The sequence below is a fragment of the Zonotrichia leucophrys genome, chromosome Z (genome assembly GCF_028769735.1).
Source record: "Zonotrichia leucophrys gambelii isolate GWCS_2022_RI chromosome Z, RI_Zleu_2.0, whole genome shotgun sequence".
Lineage (NCBI taxonomy): Eukaryota > Metazoa > Chordata > Aves > Passeriformes > Passerellidae > Zonotrichia > Zonotrichia leucophrys.
The window spans coordinates 23,399,687-23,424,128 of record NC_088200.1 but is presented as its reverse complement, the minus strand read 5'-3'; the positions used below and the strand labels follow the sequence as shown (position 1 = coordinate 23,424,128).

The 24,442-nt window shown below is 39.3% G+C and overlaps 1 protein-coding gene across 4 annotated transcripts; it reads right to left on the bottom strand.

The window, feature by feature from the left end:
- Positions 1-1,261: 1,261 nt before the first annotated feature.
- On the bottom strand, positions 1,262-24,425 carry ABHD17B (abhydrolase domain containing 17B, depalmitoylase). 4 transcript variants are annotated; one of them, XM_064736214.1, is made up of 6 exons: positions 24,214-24,425; positions 20,768-20,873; positions 20,323-20,390; positions 17,964-18,438; positions 6,371-6,550; positions 1,262-5,921 (listed from the first exon to the last, which is right to left on the bottom strand). In XM_064736214.1, the coding sequence occupies exons 4-6, from the start codon at positions 18,428-18,430 to the stop codon at positions 5,702-5,704; spliced, it is 867 nt and encodes a 288-aa protein (XP_064592284.1). In that variant the 5' UTR covers positions 18,431-18,438; positions 20,323-20,390; positions 20,768-20,873; positions 24,214-24,425; the 3' UTR covers positions 1,262-5,701. The 4 variants fall into 4 exon arrangements, with proteins under 4 accessions (XP_064592284.1, XP_064592285.1, XP_064592283.1 ...); XM_064736215.1 differs by having other exon boundaries at positions 20,827-20,873; XM_064736213.1 differs by lacking the exon at positions 20,323-20,390.
- Positions 24,426-24,442: the final 17 nt, after the last annotated feature.

Below are 24,442 nucleotides of genomic sequence, written 5' to 3'. Positions count from 1 at the left end.
TATATATTTAACTAGTAACAGCTTGAGAAGCAGAGATGTCTGAAAACCGAAATGCCTCATCAGCACTTAGAGTTTACCACTCAAATCTTTTGTGAACATTTTTCTAATGGATTAAAGTGTTGCCATGAATGTAACAAAACATCCTGGGAGGTTGTTTCAAACCAGAGACCAGATATTTCTGTTTTGAAGAGTGTGCAGCATCTACCAAATGGACCTAGCAAACTTTTTTTAGGAAATATTCAGGGCAAAATCAGAATGCATCATATGTGTCTCCAAATCAGTAATGCTCTTGCGAAGCTGCTGGTGATTTTTATACACACACTCCTTGCTCTCCTTAGAATGACTTACATAAATGTACATTTATGCTGAAAGTGTACTTATACCTTTAAAAACAGATGAGTTGGCCAATCAAACACCTTGGCAATACTTCAGGTGCTGGATAAAGAGTTGCAGTGCCATTATGTGCCCTTAAGCTACTAGATGAGTTACTGATTAAATTATTTAAAATGCTGTTCTAGTTAATGATTTATTCAGATCTTTGGTACAGTTCAGTTTTTGAATTTTAGTCAGCACAGTTCAGTTTTAGAATTTTAGTCAATCTACCATTTACCTGATTCCAGAAAAACACATCTGGCAAAAAATTTTGTGGCTTTGGAAAATTAAAAATGTCCCAGTATAACAGTCTGATTACATCCATATTACATTCACCCAAAGCTCTAGGAGAGAAGGCGCAGTTACCTACTTGAGGTGCACACAGCTTCTAGCCTAATATGAAGCTATATGGACTGTCTCATCAATGTCACTCCCATGTCTTCTCTGCAGCGCTCAATGAAAGTTAGAAAGCTATTAGCCCACTTTAAGCCAAAAAATTTGAAAATTAAACATTAAAATGACAAACATTTGTATGATGCCTCCCTGACCAACCACAAAACCTCTTCTAAGCAACAAGACCATTTCAAGGTTTCCTCATAATTTAGAAAGATGTTATTAGACTAAGACAAACTACTAATGCCCCCAGGAAAAAGTTAATGCTGAGATAATTTTTGTGGCTGGCCCTTCGTCACTGGAAGAGTAATCTGTTGTTAAGATCATGCATTTTAAAAAGTTGTCTTTCTTGAAACATTTTCCTTGGCATTTTACCAGAAGTTTGCAAAGATTTTACTCCCTTTCACAGAAAGAAGAACCCGTAATAGAGAAATAAATAAAAAAGGGAAGCAGATATAGTATAGAAATTATCATAGAATAGAATTTATTGGCGAATCATTGGTTTTTTTTATGGCTATTTTACAATTAATATGAAGTTCAATATGTCAAGAGCTCTAAGGTAATGTCATGATGACATTTCATTCTGGTGGTACTGAAGCTGAATGGGTTTTCACACTAACTTATAACAATCAGAGTTATCTGTACTGTATCGGTGATGGTGAGCAAGTCTGACACAGTTATTAGCTCATGACAAACTTTCCCACAAACAATTTTTCATTTCATTAATCAGGTGAAGTAAAACCAACTTTATTACCCAATTTTATCGAAACAACTGAAAACAACTGTATCTCATAACTTAATAGTAGCTGTGAATGCAACATTTCCATCTTTGACAATGTTTAAGACATCTTTCAAGCACTTTTTTCAGGACAGCATACTTATACTTCTAGCTTTTCAACCATTTATAATACACTGTAGCAATCTATGATCTTTGATGACACTGTCTGTGGTATAAAAGTTGGTATTAGTCTGACTCAGTAGCAGTGCATCAAACAATGATGGTCTCAGGACCAAGAGAAAAAGGGCTTTCTGTTGCTTTAAAATAAAGTGTCAAAAGTAGGGAACACCAAATGAAGACAATTTTTTTAAATAAACACTCCATTTCTGAGCTGGTGTACACATAATGACAGATGCTGAAAGGAACCCCTTGAAACATCTACTTGTGTGCTCAGAGCAGGCTCAGCTACAGCAGGTTACCTAAAGCTGTGTTCAGCTGAATTCTGACTATGTGTAAAGATGAGAACTACACAGTCAGTCCCAGTGTTTGATCTGCCTCACAAAAAAAAAAAAAACCCAACAAAAAACCCCACAAACAAGCAAACAAAAAAACCCAACCAAACCAAACAAACAAAAAAGCACCTCAAAAAACCCTGTTTGCTTTCTAATTTCAGATTGCATTTTCTGGTTTTTAGTGTGTCATCATGGGCTCTTGCCCTCTCAGAGGGCAGTACAGGGAAATGTTCAGCTCTCTTCACTCTCTCCCTCAGATATTCACACATAATAGTTAATATCCTGCCAAACTTCAAAGTTTTTCTTCCCCAGGATGAAAAGCCCCAGCTCTCTCAGCATCTCTTCCTATGCTGGATGCTCCAGTCTTTCAGTTGAAGCTGTGGCCCTGCACTGGACTTCCTTCTGTACATCCCTACGTTCCTCATGCAAAAGCCCAGAGTTAGATTCAGCATTTTACACACATCTGCACTCAGAGCAGCGAGGAGAGGCAGGATCACTTCCCATGATCTGCTGGCAAACCTCTGCCTATCAGGCCTGGAATGGTCTCATTTGCCTTTGGCGTAAGGGTGAAATGCTGGTTCATATGCAGCCTGTTGCAGCAGGGTCCCCAACTCCTTTTCTGCAAAGTTTCCAACCAATCAGCCTCCTACTTACATACTATTTTCCTTATTTGTGACTTTAAGATATTAACAATGCCTACAGAGTAGTGAGAAAAATTAGGACCTGTAGGACCTGGCATACTCCACAGGAGCAGTACCTTGTTGTCCAATGCCACGCAGTTAAAGGAGCCCAAAAATAAACATGCAATATTTTTCCCCAGTAAAAAAAATCTTGAAAAGGAAAGTAAGTTTAGAATCAATCAACAAGAGTATCTAACTGAACATACACTAGCATTCTTTGGTGCCAGATGTGGAATTAAGAGAGGGGAGTTAAGGAGTTGTGAATGTAAAAGCAAAACATGTCCTAAATAGACCCCACCTTTAGAAGGTAATCACATATTTTACATATATGGAGTTGTTTTGAAAGCTGATTTGCCAAGGTTTGCAGAACTGAAAATGACAGCTTACTGTCAAATACATCTCTTTAAAAAAAACCAAACCAGGAATGACATCATGAAGCTTACAAAACACTCTTTTCTTTTTCCCTAAAATACAGGCATTGTCTTTTCAATGAATGCTGAATCAACTTTGTTTATCAGGAGACAATTGCATCTATAACATTAAACAACAGCCCATTGTCAATTTGACCAAAATGATGGTATAAGGATAAGACAATCAGGATGTCAAATGTTTTCCTCATCGTTGCAATAGCTCAGAGTTGCTTTCTGTCACTAACAACTTTGCTGCCATAATACAATCTGCACCACAGGCTAAGCTATTTAAATTCCTTCACATATACAACTCCTCTGAAAACATATTAGTATAAAACATAAATCAGCACTAAATGGCAATAATTAACCATGCATAAATGATGCAAGAGACCAGAATCTCTACTCACCAGTGCAATCCGGCACAGCTGCACATACTGAAGTCAAAACACTATTAGTCAGGTCTTTTGTTCCGCTTCAACAAAATACAGAAACAAAAGCAGCAAAACTACTATGACACCTTTTCTGCCTTTTTCAATTACAGGGTGCCACAATATCCCCTGGCACAATCAGATAGTTCTTGTGGTGACAGGTGATCATTTGCCTGCAAGGGGCAGGCAACCAAACTGCAGCCAATATATTTCACTTAATATTGCACTTCTACACTCTTTATTTCTGAATTCCTGAAGGTGAATCTCAAAACAAGCTCCATTCATTACAAAGAAAGCACTTAAACATTTAATGGCATGGATTTCCATTGGAGATAGTGGCTAGTGGCTACCTCCTTACCAAGGTAGTAAGAAAAGGAAATCAAACCATGTATTAAACATTATGTTAATAAAGCTGAGTTACGCACCTGTATCCAAAAGCCTTGAACTAGGATGAAAATCCTTAAGTCTAATGCTGCTGTTTCTGAATATACTCTGTATTTCAGAACTCATTGTAATATCCTTGATCAAAAAATCACACAGAAATCTAGTTCCTTGTGAACAAATTTCTTTCTACTCAATTAACTCAAAGTGCACAAGACAATAATTCATTTTAATTTCAAAGAAGGAGATACTAGAATTTGTTACAGAAAAAAAAAGTTTACAAGCAGCTTTGCAGCAGAAAGCCTGTGTCCTGAATGGCAAATTGTAGTAAGGTGAGGCATGGGGATAGAAGGGTGATCCAGAACAGTAGCTGCTGATAAAGAAATGTGCTGGCAATTCCGAACAATAAGTTATTGCTTTTGATGTCAGATTTCCTTGAATAAATGGGGAGTTGCTAAGTATTTTGATACTCCAAGCAACTGCTGCTATTACTTTGAATAAAAAGAGAAAACTGCAAGTTTGTGGAATATTGTTTACTGTTAATCAACACATCTTAACCAAAGTCTTCACAATACTCAAAACTACATTTAAGTACACAATAGTCTCAATCACAAAAAACAAGCACAACAATTAAATTACGTAAGGCCTTAAAAGCACAGTGTGTATTGTTGGAATATTACTTTGTTCACAATTAGGCCACATATAATTAAGTTTATTTTTCATAGCTTTATTCTTGTAAAATGCATTCAAGGGAAAGGCAACTTAAGTTTATTTTATAATGAGTTAATAGAAAAATGTCAGTATTCTCTTCTTGTCACTCGTCCCACCCCACAGAGGCCCAATTAGTAAAATTTCCATACAATACTCAAAAAAATAAGCTTTTACACTAAACATCCAAAATTAGCCTGATCAGACAACTGCTACGTTGCAAACTCTTTATTACAATGTTGGATAAACTTCAAGGTTCTTCTTAATGACACGTTGTGGCTCTAGAAAATCAGTGTTTAAAACTACATGGTTCAAGAAGTCTTCTAGGTTTTAAGTCTGGTTTCAAAGAGGTATTTTGTGGCCTCAGTAGCAATCATGTGAACGATACCTGCATTACAACAATGATAATTTGTACTCTGGCAAGATTAGGAGTCCTGAGAACATGAGTGGATACATTTTATTATCCTGAAAGCTAATAGACGATACGAGTACAAAATAACTAAAGGAAAACTAAGCACAAAAGTAGTAAAAAATATGGGAAAATATATCTGTTTTTCCCCTCTCTCCCTGTAACAGGGCATGAATAATTTCCAGTGACTGTTTATTCTCATTACATACATTAGTATTTGCTCAAATTTCATGGCTATTACATTTTTACAGACCAACAGTTTAGAAGTCAGTTTTTTAATTACACCTGTGCAACAGAGTAAGTCACAGTACACTTTGAGATGTTTAAAAAATATTTATAAACTTGGTTTTGATATGCTAAAGCACTTGGCAACACTTTGACAGCATTTGGTTTTATATAATTAAATTTTCTTACAGTACTCCTTGTGATTTTTTTCTTCACATCTAAGAAGAAAAAACCTCACACAAAGAAATACGAACTGCCAGTCTGACTGCATGATCATGTAATTCCAGTTTATAATGTTGACATTAAAACCTTCATTAATTATGTTGACAAATCATTACCTGTAGATTTAATGAAGGCAACCAAGATGATTTGAAAACACAACATTCAGGTTTTAAGTTATATATTTATCAAAGTGTGCAGTTCTGCAGTGAAATGAAAAAAAACCATGTAAATACACAATGAAAGTTACAAGTTCACCAGCTCGTGTGACACAAAATGTTTTAATCTTTCAAGGTACTGTCCATAGAGTTCCACATCATTATGGCCTGCTCCTTCTACCCACAGTGGTTCTACAGGTCTCTGGCAACGCTCAAATAATGCCAGGCCATGTGAAAAGTCAATTACTTCATCTTCAGTTCCATGGATTATTAAGACAGGAGATGTTATTTTAGAAATTTTGTCAATGCTGTAAAGAAAAAGATTATATCTATGAAAACAACAGCATAGTTCCGAAATACAACAAAAAATTTTCTTCAATTAAGATTTACTTAGTTTTTTAGTCTTATAGAAACATATTGCAAATTACTTTGCTCACAGTTTCCCAGACTAACAATTTGCTGGACAGAACTCCTTGTTAAAACTAGGGATTTACATGTTATATACAGGAAAATTAATTACTTTACAGATATCCACTAAAATGATTAGAGATGCAAAGCGCCTAGAAGGTTTACAAAGTTTTGTAAACTTCTTCAAATCAAATGCTCCTCTTCAATGTTATTCAGTGATTTTTCTCCAATTCTTTTATTATATTTTTGAAAAGACTTTCAGATAATATGCCAGACTACTTGTTTCTCTAGTTGAGAACTTCTGTTATAGAGAAAATGCATGCTGAAAAAAAAATATCCTACAACTTACTTTGGGAATGCATCAAAGCAGTAAGTCTTCTTTGTATCAGGAAAAGCTACTCGCATTCCTGAGGTCAGTGGAGAATGAAGAATTACAGCAGCACTTTCATATCTAGCAGCAAGATCCACAGATGGTACCGTTCCTATACTCTGGCCATATATAATCACATTTTCAGGGCGAATTCCATACCTAGAAAATTAGAAATGTTTAAAAAGTGGCATATAAAGTGAAACAGACGCAACCTACAGAGCAAGGCAAAAAAAGCATTTCTGAAGACGAAAATTTTCACAATGCTATCAACTATGAAACAGGAGCTGGTAGAAGAACAAGCAACTTTGTTTATGACATTCCTGACTAAAACACACAATTATTTATTTACTCTCTATTTGCAGTAACTTTTTTCCCCATGCCTGAATGATATTGGAATAATGATTTAAATTTTTAAATACAGATTTGTGAATGCAGTGTGGCTTGTTAAAGTCTTTACTTTTAACTCCAGAGGACCTACAACAGAAGACTGATTAGAGCCTTAATAGATCTTTGGTTATCATCACATAAAGCATAATCAAGCCTGCAAAAATTTGGTCAGCTTTACTCTTCTGCTATCTGATAAAACCTTCAAGCTGGTACATTGCTTATAAATTTAGAGAGACTTAAAGCTTGCCCATACTGACAATGAGCAGTATAATGATATTGATCATTCCACATAATAGCCAAGAAGCTTGTTCTTATCAAACTAATCCACAAGCAAGACAGCCCAGCAGGGAATACAGAATCGAAATCAAAGCCTTCCTCCTAGAAAGATGCAATTAACAGGGGCAAACAAAAGAAACATCTAGTTAACACTCATATAAGTAATTTTAATATATTTTTCAGCATTAGTGTGAATGCAAAAAGCAATTGCTGCCCAAGTTACACGGGAAAAGCCTCTGAAGAGAATGATAATGTGGCCAAGAACAGTGCTTGCAAAAAAAGTGAGCTGATCCACTGCCCTGTACCCCTAACCAGGGACTCTTAGCACAGGTCAGACTGCAGCAGTGTATCTAAACTTGGGAAAGGAAGTACCTTCAATAGGAAGGGATACCACATTGCACTCAAGAAAACCCCATACACAAAAAACCCCAAAACCAACAACTACCCTTCCCAAAACCCCACAAAATACACCAAAATATCAAACTCCTCCCAATCATCTCTAAAAAAAGTCCAAAGCCCCCAAATTAAACCAAAAAACCCAAACCCAAATCATTGTTCTCGTGCATTATTAAAAACTTGTTCAACTTTTTAAGTAAGAGCAGCCTAGCCTAACATCACTGTGGAACAGCAGGAGGTAGGTTTGACACTTGCCACTTTAAAAGGAATGAAAATCAAGTATAGGAAAGAGCACCTGTTACCTTGTCTACAATAAAGGCATGCATATTTTCTGTCAACATCATATAACAACACACATAGCCACAAAGAAGTTATCAAATTTCTATATTTTGCATATCTCCAGTAAAGTCAGGGGAGCAGAAGTATGGAAGAAATTCACAAGTATCTTATAAACATGGGTAAATAACTGTATGAGTAACCAAACACTAAAATCAGTAAAGTCTAAGAGACTAAAGATCAGGAACATTAGGAAAAAAAGTGTTTCATGTGTATCAAGACATTCAAATTACCAACCAACAAAACAGCTCCCTCCAAATCCACAAGTACTTCTTAATATGCCAGAAAAAATATTTTCTAAGTTGCATTTATATATAATAAACAATTAATAAAAAAATATGCATCTAGGGAGATTTCAAGATTGTACATGTTATCAGCAGCAGAACTCATTAGGCATGCCATTAACTTGCTAAATTTGGTATAAAACCCACTATTCACATCTAAAATTATCAATTTAATATTTGTCTGTTTATTTAATTTGAGTTCTGATAAAGTGAAATGTAAAAGGTTTCAAAGTATTAGCACAGAGGCAGATTCTGCCTGACACAGGAATCTTGCTACATCATGACTACTAAATCACTATCAGTGTTTCCTCGAAAGAGTTTTTAGTCATAATCAGATCATGATCAAATTAAGACTTTTAAAACTCTAAGTCTTCATCATCAGCCTGGAACTACTAACAGCCTCTTCACAACAATTCTCAAAGAAAAAGCAATTTTAAGTGTTAACAAGATTTTCTGAAAATTCCAACACACATAAATAAAATAAATTAAAGCTTTGAAACAAAAGACAAATCTAAGGTCATCATTATTTCTGCATCTCTTCTGAAACACCCGAGAACATAGGTGCTATCCTTTTACAATTCATCTCTCAATTCACATCACATTTGTCCCTTATGAAAGTACAGGACAGCCTTCCCTCCTTCCAACATAATCTGAACAAAACTTGCATTAATATGTTGCATCACTAGTATGGCATGTAGTTTGCACAGCACATTATGATAAAACAGTATTCAAATAATAAACCTTGCCAATTACCACACTTGGGTTTCCTTAAATGTTGAGTTTTACAAGACACAGGCCATTACACAGGAATTCAAAGCACAACTTAAAAACTCTATTTCAGAACACATATTCTCCTCTTTCTCATTATTCTTTCCCCTATTTTTTGATCAAATTCCTTCAGCCTCAAATAGATAAATGACGGCTACAACAAATAAGCCAAGAAAAGCATTTACAATATCTGGATTTAAGTAATCCTTACTCCATCACAGTCAAACAGTTTGCGTCACAGTGCCCACCAGAAAATACATGCTTTGCAATCAGTAAACTAAAGAAGTCAGTAACCCAAAGTGGTAGCTCAAAGTACACTTCTGAGTATTATGGCTTGAGTAGGATGGAAACCTAAATAATCAAACCCTCCCTCCCAAATAAAAAACTCCAAGCAGCTTGGAAAACAGATTACATCTGTTCATTCCAGTCTTCCCTTTCCTCTTGAAAAGGTTTAGTGGGCTGATCCTGGCTAGGTGCCAGGCACCCACCAAAGCAGCTCTTTCTCTCATTCCACTTCACAGCTGGACAGGGAGAGAAAATTTAATGATGAGACCATGGGCTGAGGTAAGGACTGGGAGAGATGGTTCATCAAATGTCATCTCTAGACATGGAGATATTAATTGAACTTATTACTAACAAAGTCAGAGCAGGATAATGAGATGTAAAACACACCCTAAAAACACCTTTTCCCCACCCTCCCTCCTTCCCAACTCTCCCTCTCCCCCAGCAGCACAGGGACACAGGGAATGGGAGTTGGGCTCAGTTCATCCCATGTTGTTTCTCTCACTGTTCAGGGTGAGGAGTCCTTCCCCAGTTCACCACAGCATCCCCCTCATAGGAAGCCGGTTCTCCACAAACTTCTCTGTTGTCTGATGTCTGGCCCACAGGCAGCAGGCCCCCTCAAACTGCTGCAGGGTGGGTCCCTCTTCCATGGGGTCACAACCTCCCTTCACCAATGTGCCCCTGGGTGCAGTCCCTCAGGGACAGGCTGCTCCAGCGTGCGCTCCTCTCTCCACAGGTCTCCCATGGGGTCACAGCCTCCCTTCAGGCATCCCCTGCTCTGCTGTGGGGCTCCTCTGGTGCCTGGAGCACCCCCTGCCCGTCCTTCCCACTGACCCTGGTGTCTGCAGTGCTGTTCCCACCACATGTTCTCCTTTCACTCTTCTCTGGCTGTGATTACAACGGTGCAAGGATTTCTTTTTCCCCTCTTCTTAAATATGCTATCCCAGAGGCACTACCATAACTTCTAATCGTCCCAGCCTTGGCCAGCGGCACCGCCATCTTTGGAGCCAACAGAGCTTGGCTCTGCTGGAAATGGAGGAAGCCTCTGGCAGCTTCTCAGAGAAGGCATCCCCATAGGCCCCTGCTACCAAAGCTTGGCCATGCAAACCCAATGTAATAGGCTTCTGAAATATTTAGAAAAAACAAAGAGATGAACTGTCCCTCTGTTGCTATTTCTCAAAAGTATCACTTTACAATCTACAACAGAAAAAATATTGAAAAGGTAACTGTTTCTAAGTTTCCTACTCATAAAATTTACTTTTGACAGACTCATAGTCTGTTAAACTCCAAGAAGTTTTGTGTCAAATTATCAGATGACCATACCTGGTCTCCCAAAGGAGGAGTGTCAGATCAAGAGAAAAAGTCGCAGTAACACTGTTCTCTTAATCAGTGCCTTGTAACTACAGGCCATCCTGAGGAAGGGGAACATAGCATTTACAGAGCCATATGCTTCAACTGGTTCCTCTGGTTACAAGAGGTCAAAGACATGCTGTAAAGACTGTTGCTATCTTTGAAAGCTCATTATGTTGATAATAGGACTAATGTAAACACTGTTGTCGACTCAAGTAATCTTAGATAACCTGTGTCAGCATAGACAGACCTTCAGTGTGGGGGTGAAGGTAATGAAGGGTGTTTTTAGGTTTGGGGATTTTTTTTAAAGCCATAATCACCAAAAAGGACCTTGGAAGAAAACCTTAAAAGTAGCTATGCACAAATGTACCAGCGCACTGGTTTTGCCAAGAAAGCACTATTCTTCATGGACAAGGCATTCTGGGCAGAACCTGGTACAAAACTTGATATTTTCTGCAGTTTATAGGCTAACTGCAACATCTTTCTCTTTCCCAGAGCAGCTGAAATTTCAATTCCTTTCAACATCCAATTCATCCTTTATGCTCACACAGTTAAAGGTTACCTGCCTGGAAAGCAGACGGAATCTAAAGAGCGGTTTTGACACAGAACCTGTGTTCATGTAAGCTTCCTGACATCCTCACAGAGTGTCTGAGCATTTACGAATTTCTGCCTCATCACCACACTGAAGGCACAGGTTAATGTCACTACAAAGCTAAACCATAGCTGAACAGAAAGAACCACTTTCCTATTTGCAGCTTCAGCAATGCATTCCCCCTCATTAGGCTTTAACAGTTAATGAAAGGAACTAAATAAACCTTGTCTGAGAGTAGTGGAGCAATTGCTTTAGTGCTCCTTTGTGCTGCCTGTGTTCAGGGACAGGCAGGAAACAGCATGCTACTGCTGGGTGAGGAAGGAGCAAGCCAATAAGGAGTTGTAACCATGCCAGACTGTTCCAGTGCCTGGAACCAGCGCCCAAGATAACACTAATGAAGCCAGTATTCTTTTCTGTGGCCCTATATATGCTGACCAGATGTAGATGGTCTCTGTAAAAGAGGCAATCCTGAACACTTTTGGCCTGATCTTTTCAGCTTCTGGTAGGAAAAGGACTGCTAAACAATAATGAAATATTCTTTTTTCCCCTTGGTGATGAACTTCATGTGATTTAGCAGAAACTCTTTTCACCATTTCTTTGATATTTCTGTATTTGTAGCAAGACCTTTCCTGCACTTTACTAAACACTTATCTTACTGGTGGTCCACCTTTTCTCTGCCCCTCCATTCTCTTTTTCTCTTCATGGAATCACAGAGCAGTTTAGGTTGGAATGTAGTATAGTCCACACCCTTGCCATAGGGAGGTAATATTAATATTTCACTGAATCAAGTTGCTCAAAGTTCTGTCTGACCCCTAAACACTTTAATTGGATGTACATCACTAACATTGGATATTAACTTTATTTTATATTTTCACTGGATATTTACCATATTATCATGATGCAATAAGAAAACTACAAAATGCATGTCTAGCTGTGACAATGTAGGTAGAGTTTTTTTTTGTTTCTTTGGGTTTTATCCTTTGTTTTTGGGTTTTAATTTCAGTTACCTTTAAGAAACAAATACTAGCAGAAATTACCATGCTGCAGTGTGAGGCTCTTAAAAATACCTGCCATTTTGTTCTGGATATACATAAGGGAGACAAAGTAACTTATATTTACTTCTGAACTACTGCTCTTAATCTAGAAGGCTTGATTGCTTTACAATAATGAAATAACTATTGATAAGATCAAGCTTAGAAGAGTACATTTTCCATAGTACCCCTTTAGGCTTACACTAGATGCTCTAGAGAAGCTACAGTTTGCAAAGCTATTGCAACACATACGTTTAGAAACACAGCACTTGGGGCACATGGAACAAGGGGGAACATATTGAGGGAATTTTTAATGTACATTCAGAATCTTTTGTCATCACGGACATAACACATGAAATTACAGCTGCAAGTTGCAGAACATAAAGGGCATGAACCTCATCCACACCTGTAACTCTCAACATTCTAGGCCACATATAAAATTCAGGACCACACAGTGCTTCCTCAAATGATGTATGCATCCCCCTTCTTGCGCATACAATATTTTACAAAAGAAGAAGAAAAAAGGAACTATGTTTTATGAGAGGCAAACCCATTGTCCACATTATATCAACAAACTGAACCTTCTTTGCCTCTCTCACAGTTTGGCCTTTCTAAACTTTAAAATGCTACCAATACATAAAGATTTGTCAAGATTTCTCTTCCACAATAATTGAGCTACTTTTCCCTATCAATTTAAAGATACCCTCAATTTCCCTCCAAATGTATAAAACTAGAGTACCTCAACTTCTAGCTGAACTCCCCCCCCTTCTACTTCTGAATGAAAAAAACAAAAAAAAAGTAGTTTATGAATTGTGAAATGAACAATTTTGGTCAACATCTGAAGAGACAGTATTATTCCTATACCTGGCTGTTCAATTTATGGACATTCTGTTCACTTTGACACATTGTCTAATGGTGAGATTTACCCTTTAATTTTTCAATTATTATGCAGTCCATGATAAGCAACAATGAAAGGGCTGTTTCGCTTCTTACAAGTAAATCTGGTCATGAGGCAACCTGGCACATCTTCAGAGGTTTCTGAATGAGTGCCACTTGCCCTGCATTTGCCTGGGGCTGGTTAAACCTTTCCACCCTTGCTAGGGTGTCATCAAAGGCCTTCAGAGACCAGAACAGCAGAAAATAGGCGTATCTCAAAGTGACTCTTAGCATTTCAACACGTGGTAGTTATGACAGCTGGAAAAAGAATCTCCTTACTTGCAGCTTTTATACAGCCCCATGCACATGAATATGCAGCAATGTACAACTTTTCCAAAATTGATGAAGGCAGTGAATCACACCACCTTCTCTCATGGCCATCATCCATATAGGTAATGACTGCCTCCTATTAACATCTTCAAAGGAGGTAAAGAATAGGGACACAACTTAGCATCTACATCTGCTGTTTACCTGTTCTGATAGGCTGCCAAACTAGTTTTATGTATTCACTTCCACAAATATTAATATTCACAGCAAAATCTCATCATCACCCTCAGCATGAGTTCCAGACTATTTCACCCCAGGTGTCCAGTCCCCACTGGACAGCCGTGCTGATTTACAGGTGAGTGTGTGGATTGCCTTCCCAAGACACAAGATTTGTATCTTAAGTTTTCTCACTAGTATCTTAAATAAAGACTAGCAAGTCTTTACCACAAGTGGTTTTGTTCACCGAAAAATTAAAATTTCAATTACCCCAGAAACACCTTTTAGTGTTGGGTTCTATGATTTCATTTTTCAGAACAGGGAGTGCAGGGAGCTATGGCTGTGATCAATCTCTGAAGGTAACTTCTCCATTCTTTTCTTCATCACATCACAAACTGGGAGACAGAGTTTAAAACTTTCTGATCCTTTCTTATCTCATTTCATCAACAAGAATTTCCAAGGAGTCACAGCTATACTCACATTTCTCCTGCAAATAAACCATTGAATTACTTTGTTTTTGCAGAATTAGTTATAAACGTTAAAGACTGTACCAACGTGAAACTGACAGAAGAAGCTACGCTATGAAAGTAGCTTCAGGTATACATTGAGTATTTTAACACAGCTGAGCACTGTCTCAGGGCTCAAGAGAACACCATAGCTGGATAACCAAACTGTGAGCTAGTATATCCAGAGTCAAGTGCTGAACTTCCCCATGATACATCCAACATTCAGATACAAGGATGAGACCACGTCAGCCAATTGGAAAGCTGTTTTAAGTACTACAGGTGTAACTGGTAATACCAACCTCTTTTTCAGCAGTAGACTAAATTCAGTTCATGTGTGTGAAATTCACAAGTTGAACAAACCAACTGAAACTTCATACACTCTACAGAATTACCTAATTGCTACAGGAGGTGAAACAATGTCATGGTTTGACCCGGAAGGAGTGGGAATTCTGGGAAGCTGTGGTCAAACCAATGAAGGTTTTGGGTTTCATACTGACACCTGGTGTAGCCAGTGGGGTTTGGACACACCTCCGAGAATACACAGGGGTTAAAAGCAGGGCACTGCCCTGGCACTTCCTCTTTGGACATCGTCGGGCGAAGAGGTCAGATCTCTCTCCCCCGCCCGGCCCGCTGCTGCTGGGCGGGGGAGGGGCCGCCATGCCGTGGGCCTGGGGCCTGGACAGAGGTGGGGGTTGAGGGGGCTTCGAGGATGGAAGGGTGGGGGAGCCCCAAGAGACATCGGGCAGCCAGCCCCCCCTCCCCCCAGGAGAGCAGCCAGCGAGAAGGGGGAGGAAGACTGCCCGGCCGCAGCGGCAGCGTGTGGGCAGCGTGCGTGGGAGCCGTTCCCGTGGGAGCCGCTCCGGGACCGACAGACAGAGACTGAAAACTTTTAACCCTTTCTTGCATGATTGGGGCCTTGCAGAAAATGCTAATCCTCCTCGAAGCTGAATAAGAAGGGAGATGAGAGATGAGATGAGATAAGGACTTTGGCCCGGAGTTTGTGGAGATGATTGGATGGGGAGAGATGATTTGGAGTGGCCTTTTGGCTGGACTTTTTCTTGTAGCCATGGACTCAGTTGTTCCTGTGACACAGACTGCATTTAGGGGGAGGCAGTGCCTCAAAACCAGGAGGGTTCATTTGTGAGGACCCCCGGCCCCAGGGGGTTGGAAAAATATGGGGGGACAGTTGTCCCAAAAGCAGAGACTGTGCTTTTTTGGAGTGAGACAAGGCATCCTTGAAAGACCACCCTAAAAGCAGCTCTAATCCATGTCTCGGTGGTGAGAGCACTGAGCATGGAAGGAACATGTCACAAGCGGCAAATGGACTTTCCGGGCGGTGCCGAAGTGACAGGGAAGCACACGAGGGTCTCAGTGTGTCTCCACGAGAAGCCTATGGAACGAGAAGGACTCCTTTTCCTCTTCATGAACTGATGTTTGAGTATACTAAAGTGTCGTGCCGGGCTGGGCAGTTGTTTTGAGAGAATGTATTGGATTGGGAAAGTCAGGTGGTGGGGAGGAGGAAAATGGTTTTTTTGTAAGGTTTTCAATTCTTTTTTTCTTCTTTTTCCTTATAGTCTCTCCCTATTTCCCTGTAGTTTAAGTAATAAAGTGGTCTTTATGTTTAAGTTAGAGCCTGTTTTGCTTATTCCTGGTCACATCTCACAGCAGACACCAGGGTGAGGCATTTTCATGGGGGCACTGGCTCTGTGCCAGGCTCAAACCATGACAAACAATAATAAAAAAAAGGCAGACAAAAAAAGGGACCAAGGTGAGGTCATTCTTAAACATAAGAATATCTTATAAAAGATATATTTAGAGGTCTCCCCAACAACGTCTGCTGACGAATGAGCACACTTATATAAGACATTACAATCACAGAATAGTTTGGGTAAGGGACCTTTAAACACCCTTTAATTCCACCTTCCCTGCCATGGGCAGGGATACTTTCCACTAGATCAATCTGCTGAAAGTTCCATTCAACCACAACTTGAACACTTCCTGGAATGGGGAAGTTGATCACAATTTCTCCGGACAACTAGTTCTTCCTGTGGCAACTTCTCTGGCAATTTGTTCCTGTGCTTTATCACCCTCACAGAAAAGAATTTATTATTTATGTCTTATATCTAATCTCAATCTACCTTCTTTCACTTTAAAGCCATTAGCCTGTGTCCTATCAATTATGAACAATCTTATTTGTTTAGAGAAAATACACTTCATTGCTTAAGAATAGTGGTGAGAATTCAAAGTGCAATCACATTTCTTTGCAGATTTTATATTCAGACATTCATTACGAGGAAGAAGAAACAATAACTACAACTTAGTTTATAAAACAGAGCCTGTAAACTGACATAAAGTATTATGTTTCACCATCTAGTTCTCTTCCATTTTCTGTCACATTTAAATAGTTCAGACTGTCTTCCAAATTGCTCACAAACCACATTATATTTTTGGTAAATGTTATAGCTAATCACCTACCAGCTACAAACCATGGTCAAGAGTGCACCTGTTGCACCTTTTGGCTTATGGAACAGCCATATCTCAGCTTTCCATTGTAATAAAAATAAACACCAAAAGGTAATCCAACAACCTAGTGTGCATGTTTTTGAATAGATGAAGCTGAAAACCTGTCTCCTGCAGTTGAATGAGGTTTATGATAATAAGCTTTTTCCCTATTTAATACATGGATAACATATGCTTCTTTGAAATCATACTGTAGTTGTAATGTAAAATGAGTGCCAGACTAAATGTGTATTTAAAGCACTGAAAAGGGGTAATCTGCTCATTAATACTACATTGATGAAGTTCTAAACTCACTGTGACAATAACCAGGATCCAGGATTTAAAGCCCACATGCCCTTACACTAAGTCAAATCCCTGATACTATAATTATTAAACAGGATGCTCAAGTTGCAATGACTGAGCTGCAACAACACATTTCAGGTTTTTATACCTTTTTGATATGAAATATACAGTGTAGGATTTTCTGGTGGGCAGTTATTCTTATGACAGAATACTATTTTAAAAGTAGTATTTATTGTCTGGGTATTTGTAACCATGAGAAGACTATTGAGCTAAATGGAAAAAATTATAGTGAAAATTGCTCTCAAATTAGAGAAGCTGCACATATTTGGTGCAGGATTCTGTAGGATTCTCACTTATATCAGTGAATACACTCACAGTCTTTCATTTTGCTATTTTATGTCCCACAAAACCAGAGGCTTAGAACACAGAAATCACTGAAATAACATCTTTCCATTTGTATTTTTTTCTTGTCCATTTTTATTCTGCTTGAGTTAACATCACTGCTCAAAATCCCTCTTTTTGGGTTCCCCCAATAAGGTATTTACACAGATCTGTTACAAACTCTCCCACACATTATGTTTTGTGAAGCTAGCTTTCTATATAAAGCAAAAAGATGTTTTCTCTCTTTGGAAATGCTGTAGCTGCTAGTCAGAATGCTGAAACAAAGGTGATATCAACACCACACAGAAATAAGAGTCTCACCAAGTTCTCTTGTACCAGCTTTTACTGTGCCCCTCCCTACAGAAAAAGTAGGTGATGGAAATTATCTGAAGAAACAACCTGCATTTTCTCACAATAGTGGGTTAATCACTGGGGTATCAATTATTATAGGCTTTTCCCAATTTTTTAGATTTTGCAGCTGAGAAGATTCCAAACTATGACAATAAGGAAGATACTCTACTTGTTCAAGACTAGACCACAGCTTATTAAATTTAATTCCATTTCAATTTTTCCAGTAGGTAAGTAATATATACTGATCCTGCGTAATACTGGCAATGTCTTCAACATCAGGCCCCACCAGTCAGCTTGGATATGAATCAACTAATTCTAAATCACAGCACTGCAGTTTCAACTACCAATGCATGTGAAATAAAACCATTTGACAAGAATGCTGTAAAAGAAAAACAGCAACTAATGTCTTACCTTGTTCTAAGAGCCACCCAAGCAGCATCAATGTCAGCATAGAGATTCTTCTCCGTAGGCTTCCCAGAACTTGCGCCATATCCAGAATAATCATAGGAGAATATGTTGCAATTAATCCGTGAACCCAGTCCTATATAAAAGCTGCTCATCTGACCCAGGTCAACAGCATTTCCATGTGAGAAGAGCAAAGTGTACTTGGCGTTAGGTGAGCAACGCACGAACATACAGGCAATCCTGTTGCCTTTACATGTTCTAGTCATGAAGCACTCAATGGCATCTTTTTCCCTGGAAGAATATTGCCAGTCCGCTCGCTCTGAGAGATGCAAAGTCCAGCGACTGCCACTCTCATCACACATCAGTGTGTATGTGGGATCAGGAGGTAAGAATGCCAGCTTAGCGGCAATTTTCCCTGGGCATGGTGGACAACAGAACAGGCAACAGAGTTCACTAAAGGAAAGATTATTCATCTTCTAGTCTGAAATGGGAAGAGAGAATAGTATCAGTTTCCAGGTACAATCTGACATTAAAAAAATCCAACTTAAAAAAAAAAAGTGAACACAATATCTCTAGGAAATAATGCATAACTTCTGAACATTTAACACAACAAAGACTTAAATCCATATATGTATATTTCTGTATAATATTCAATTTTATATTATTAGTTATTTCACAATGGGTATATTAGTAAAGGGGAGCGATAACTCTAAAGCACTGCCAGATATCAAAAGTAAAACATCATTACCCAGAAAAGGAACAAGCATTTGTTTTCGACTTTCTTTGGTGGAAATGAAATTCCTCATCTTAAGACATTAAGAAAAACGTTCTTCCCATTGACAAATACATACGTGATAAAAGAACAATTAAAGTATGTTGCAGAGTTGCAGCATACTAAGTTATGTCATATAACATAAGGTTATGCAGATTTCTGCAGCCAAAAGTCACTACAGCATCTCCTAAATACAAAGAAAGTATATTGCAATCACGGGCTATGGGCTCCTGCAAGCACTATCAGAAATATGAAGGGTGCATGAAGGTCAAAACGTAGAAGACAAAACAAGGTGATGCTTCTGGATTAGCAAACACTCTAGAGCTTTGGTACACAAAAATGTAGCCATAAACTTATCTTCACTCCTCATACTTGCCGACATAAATATTTTGAAAACCTTCAAAGAAATTCTTAGCTGTATTGCCCGTAGGAATTGGGATTGTATAAATGACACAATTGTTTTTCTTTTTTCCATGCTTCAAGAAACATCTCCCTAACTAAATCCTCTATCACAAATATTTGTTAAACCAGCATAACCTATAGCACCAATTCAAAGCATTAGTTTTAATAGTGGTGAGGGGGAGGAAAAAAAAGATAAACACACCTATACCTAAAGCAAGATAGGTAAAGATACAGTTGCCCTTAAAATAGACCTTGTGTTTCTCTTAATTTATACCAGTGAGAAGGGAGTGGGGGGAAATCTTTTGTTGCGGCAATACTTTTTCTCAGAGATAAGAAGAGCAATGAAATTTGACAAGTACTGTGCTGGAAACTAGCGCACCAAAGATAACCATTTACTCCACTTTCCTTGAGTTAATGCATCTGACATTTCATCTTAACTTAAACAACTTTTTCATACCAAATCTACCTACATGTCCCAAGTTCATCTCCTGACAGTTCCCTGTGAACATGAACACTTACAGTTTCACATACTGACTTTGACTCAAGCTACAAAACAAGCAGATTTTAGTTGTCTACAGTACCATGCTGCTCCAGAAGTATTTGGGTCATCTAACACTAAAATCTTACTGCTAACTGTGACACCTAACAATATTTAGCTATTTCAAATTTTGTCCTTAAATTTGTACAGAAGCATAGTTTTCATGTATAAATTTTTTTTTTAAAGAAGCTTCAAGGACAGTGCTGCAAAAACCCTTTAACCTGTGTCACAGAACAACTATCTGTATTTTTGGATGCGTGAATGGTCTCTTCCTGGTGGTACAGTATGAAAGCATACTGCAAACCATGTTACATGGAGCATACTTTTAGAGCAGCAAAACCAGGCACAGTGGGACAGACTGACAAACACACAAGCATTCATGGAATATCACAAAATAAAGAGGCTGCTGCAGCTAAGGTTTTTCACCCAGGTCTCTAGCTTTCTTCAAAACAGAGGGAAACCACAGAGGTTTAGACATGGGGGATCAACACTTCCAATTTAGAGGACATGGCGGGAAGTACTGATCAGCTCCCTTAAGAAGGTAGATAGGCTCTTAAAGAAGATCCTGGATAAAGGACCATATTCCTGATAGCTGAAGTAACAATAATATTGTGTTTCAGCACAATTAGTCACTCAAATATGGAATAACTCACCTCTGTCAGATGAGATAATGTGAACATTAAGTTTCAGTTATACCCAAGTCAGGATAAGTGGAAGGAGTCTATGGAGGAAGTCAAACTATTAGCAAAAGGTTTAGATTGCCTTATGCAAAGTAAAAATACTACTGTTTTGTGGGGTGGTGGTGGTGTCTATTTGTTCCTCCTCACTTCTTTTGTAATTATGAGCACCAAAGAAGCAACTTCTTTCACTTCTACTTAAGGAGTTCATCTTCACAGTCCAGTCTCAACATGCTTTTTTTCCAAGTACTTATAACACAATACTCAAAATCACTTCTATTTCTATCAGAAACTATTAAATGGGTCTATTCTGAGTGAGTTTTCCCACCTGTACAGAAACGCTGAAGGTGAAGTTAGATATTATATTTTATTCTAAGGGGATGACTATTATTTTTTGGGAAAAATTTAAAAGAATTTGTACCTCCAAAAGTGAGATGCAAATAGTTTGTTTTGCCCAGGAACAGCAGACTGCACTCTTACCGGCATGTAATGAGAACTACAGAATTTCTTATTTCTTCCAAATCCCCCTGTCAGAAAGAATTAGAACAGGAGTTTACATTATTTGAAAGTATAAACAGCCCAGAAACACTACAAATATGATATCACTCATAAAATATTTGCTATTTACCCAAGTAATTTCAGAAGACTGGAAACTGGCCTGCAGGATTCACACACAGGGCAGTACAGCAGTAAACCACAGTGAATTAGCTGATGTGATGGTAATGTCCCCCAAGATAGTGTAAATGTGCGAAAAATGGGTTGTCACCAGATATGGCAAATGACATGCTGAAGACAGCAGATGATTCCTCCCCTGTGCTAGACTAATGCAGGCTTTATGTATTGATCTTTTAATCCAATGGAAAATATGCCTACTGAAACAAGAGATTCTGATTCATTCTCCAACTAAATCATGGCTAATAACAACTCTCTTCTTTAAAACAAACACATGCTACTTTCTTCACTCAGAGGACCCAAGACAACCAGCAGGTCATTAACTGAACCAATTTGATACAAAACACCTACTGAACTTCCACAGGAGAATAGCTCCAACTAAATACAAACAATGTTACGATTATACTGGAACTGGTTTGTCTTTCACTGTGATGGATTGTATTCACATGAGAGTGTGAATAAGCTGGATGTGTGCTTTATCTGGACTCTTAGTGAAGCTGAGGCAAAAACAACTCTGACTAGATTAATTTAAGCATATGGTTCCACAAGTACAGATGAGTAACTTTAATGGGACTCATTTGACTAAGATATACTGTGAATACCTAAGGTATAGTCTAACACCTTCTGAGCATGTATGATGTAAATCTCTGTGCTCATTACAGCATAATCAGATGCTGAGAGCAACACACCCCAACAACACAACTATCTCACCTTCTACTTGACATTTCAGTAGTAATAAAAATGCCAGTGCTGTTCTGCAAACACAGTTCCTACAGCTGGTAAAATATACTAACAACAAAAAGAATACGATAAAGAAATATACACCCCCTTTAAAATTATACTGCATTTTTAGTAAATAAGTATGAAAATTCTATAGAAGAAACTGCAAAAAACTTTTCTATTGCAGCAATAGAGGCTAAGAAATAAAACAGACCCAAACTATATTACTTATCCCTTCTGGGATAGCTTTTAAAAAGAAAGCAAGAGCATTTTATCAATTTTCTCTCTTTAACTCTCTTATGAATAAAGATTTAACATATAGAATTGCAAATGTAAAATTGCCCACAGGCAGTGATTTCAATTCATTCTGTGGCAATTAGCCTTTTCATAAAGGCTGACAGAAGTGGGAAAATGTCTATTTAATCTTAAAGAACACCTCAAGTATTTATCTTGTGCTTCCTAGGATAACACAAATGTAATGTTTTCACAAGAGAATTTATTCCTGTCCTCCTATCTCTCTGTACATAATAACAAGACAGTGGAACCTATTATTCACATCTTTGAATACTTTGCTATGTATTAGTCTCAAAACCTGCCAAACCTTGCAAACACTTATCTAGAAATCTTATATTTACATTAAATAGAAATTATTCTAATTGTTTATTTAAATTAAATTGCCGACTTCATGGGAACTATTCACAAGAACAAAGTCAAACTCATAAGTATAGCTGCTGGTTTGGAACTTTAAGTGCTGTTCAAACCATAACGGGCAAGATATTCAAATTGTTGGGAGCTTTTTTTATTTGTCTGTTTTTTTTGTTTGGTAGTTTGTTTTGGTTTGGTTTTTTTTTTGGCTTTTTTTTTTTTTTTGTATATGTGTGTATTTTGGTTGAGGGTTTGTTGTTTGATTAGGGTTTTTTTCACCTTTATTGTTCATTATCTACTGCTGAAACAAGAAATTCTAAAGCATTTTTCCTCACACTTCCATCGAGCACAATGCAATAAGAACTTGAGTTCAAGCTACTACTGAAGTAGCGACATTTATTTCAACACCTGTGTAATATTAGAAATGGAACAGAACGATATGAACATCCTTTAACTAGTCCAACAGTTAAAGCAACAAAATGTTCAGAGAAAAAGAAATCATTAGTGTCTGATTCAGTACCACATAAAAGGATTAAGAGAATATTGAGAAAGAATACACAGTAAATCCAGAAAACAACACAAAGTATATTCAATTATGAAAAAGCTATATTAAGAAATACTGTGAAGTAAGTGTTTAAGATAGTTTTCAAAGACAAAGTAGGCTACATGAAAACAGAGAAGCCTGATTAAACCAAAACTTTACTTTGGTTAATTTGATTCTAAGCAAATAAACACCCCTTCTAGTCTTACAAATTCTATCTATTTTAACACATATCATTTATTTATCCTCTGCTGGTTACTTTGTGTATATCAAAACCCAAGGCCACAGCTGAAAAAAGAAAGGAAATCCAGGAAACATTAACTGAAAAATCCAGACATTCTTTATCAACCGAAGAACAAACGAAACCTCTAAAGGCTCCAGATAGACAACTGCGGGATTAAGCCGATTACATAATGCCTTGCATGCTCTAAGCAAGCCTCTGCCCCCGGAGCTGCCCTGCTGAAGGCACCCACCGGCGGCTGGCGCTGAAGACCCGCGGTGTCTCGGCCCGGTGTCCCGGGGTCCCGGCTCAGGCCGGCCGGCCACCAGCACCGAGCTCCGCCCTCAACGCCGCTCTACGCCCAGGTACTTCTACCCTGATTTCCGCAGCCATGAACTTTCCTAGTTAATTGCTGACCAAATACTTGAAATTTTTATATTAATAATACCTGAGAGCAATGCTGAGGCCAGCGTCACTTCCACCCTCTACAGCAGAAGCTGAAAGAATAAATTTAACCAGGCTGGCGGGAACTAAATTAACTCCTCAGGTGTCCGAATCTGAACAGGGCTCCGCCGAAGTCCTCAGCAGTGACTCAAAGGCACTGTTCGGAGCCCGAAAAGCCGGACTTCAACACGCGCGTCACAAGTCAGGGCGCCCGTTTCCAACAACGGAGTCCAGGGCAAGACCACGGAAACGGGAGCACCGGACAGATCCCCACAGCACCCGGGCACCCCGAGGCAGGGGACACCCCCAGAGACCCCCGAGCCCAGCGACACAGGGACGCGGGCAAGAGGCAGGCGGGGTGGGCAGCTCCTCGCCCGGTTCGTGCCGCAAACCGAAGCCGCACCGCCCGCCTCTCCGAGGAAACGCCGGTGGCGGCCGCGGGCCCTTCCGCTCGCCCCAGGGGCCGCCACACGCCTGCGCCAGGCGGCGAGGAGGGGCCGCGGGTCCAAGCCGGGCAAGAGACACGGACGGAGCCACGAGGGGAAAACAACTCGCCCTCACGCCGCGGCAGCAGGTCACCCGCACACCGTCCATCCCCCCAACGCCGGGGGAGGACAGTCCCTACCTGCACCAGGCGGTCCGCTCGGCGGTCCCGCTCTCTCCCGACTGCCGGGTCGGCGGGCCGTGGGGACACCGACTGTGCTGAGTAACGGCGCGGCGGGAGGCGGCCGTCAGCGCCCCGGCCCCGGCCGGAGAACGCGCGTTCCTGGCAGCGCTGAACCCGCCCCGCGCAGCCTCCGGAGCGGCGCCGGCCTCGCCTCGCCCGCAGACTGCACCGGCGCGGGGGCGGCCGG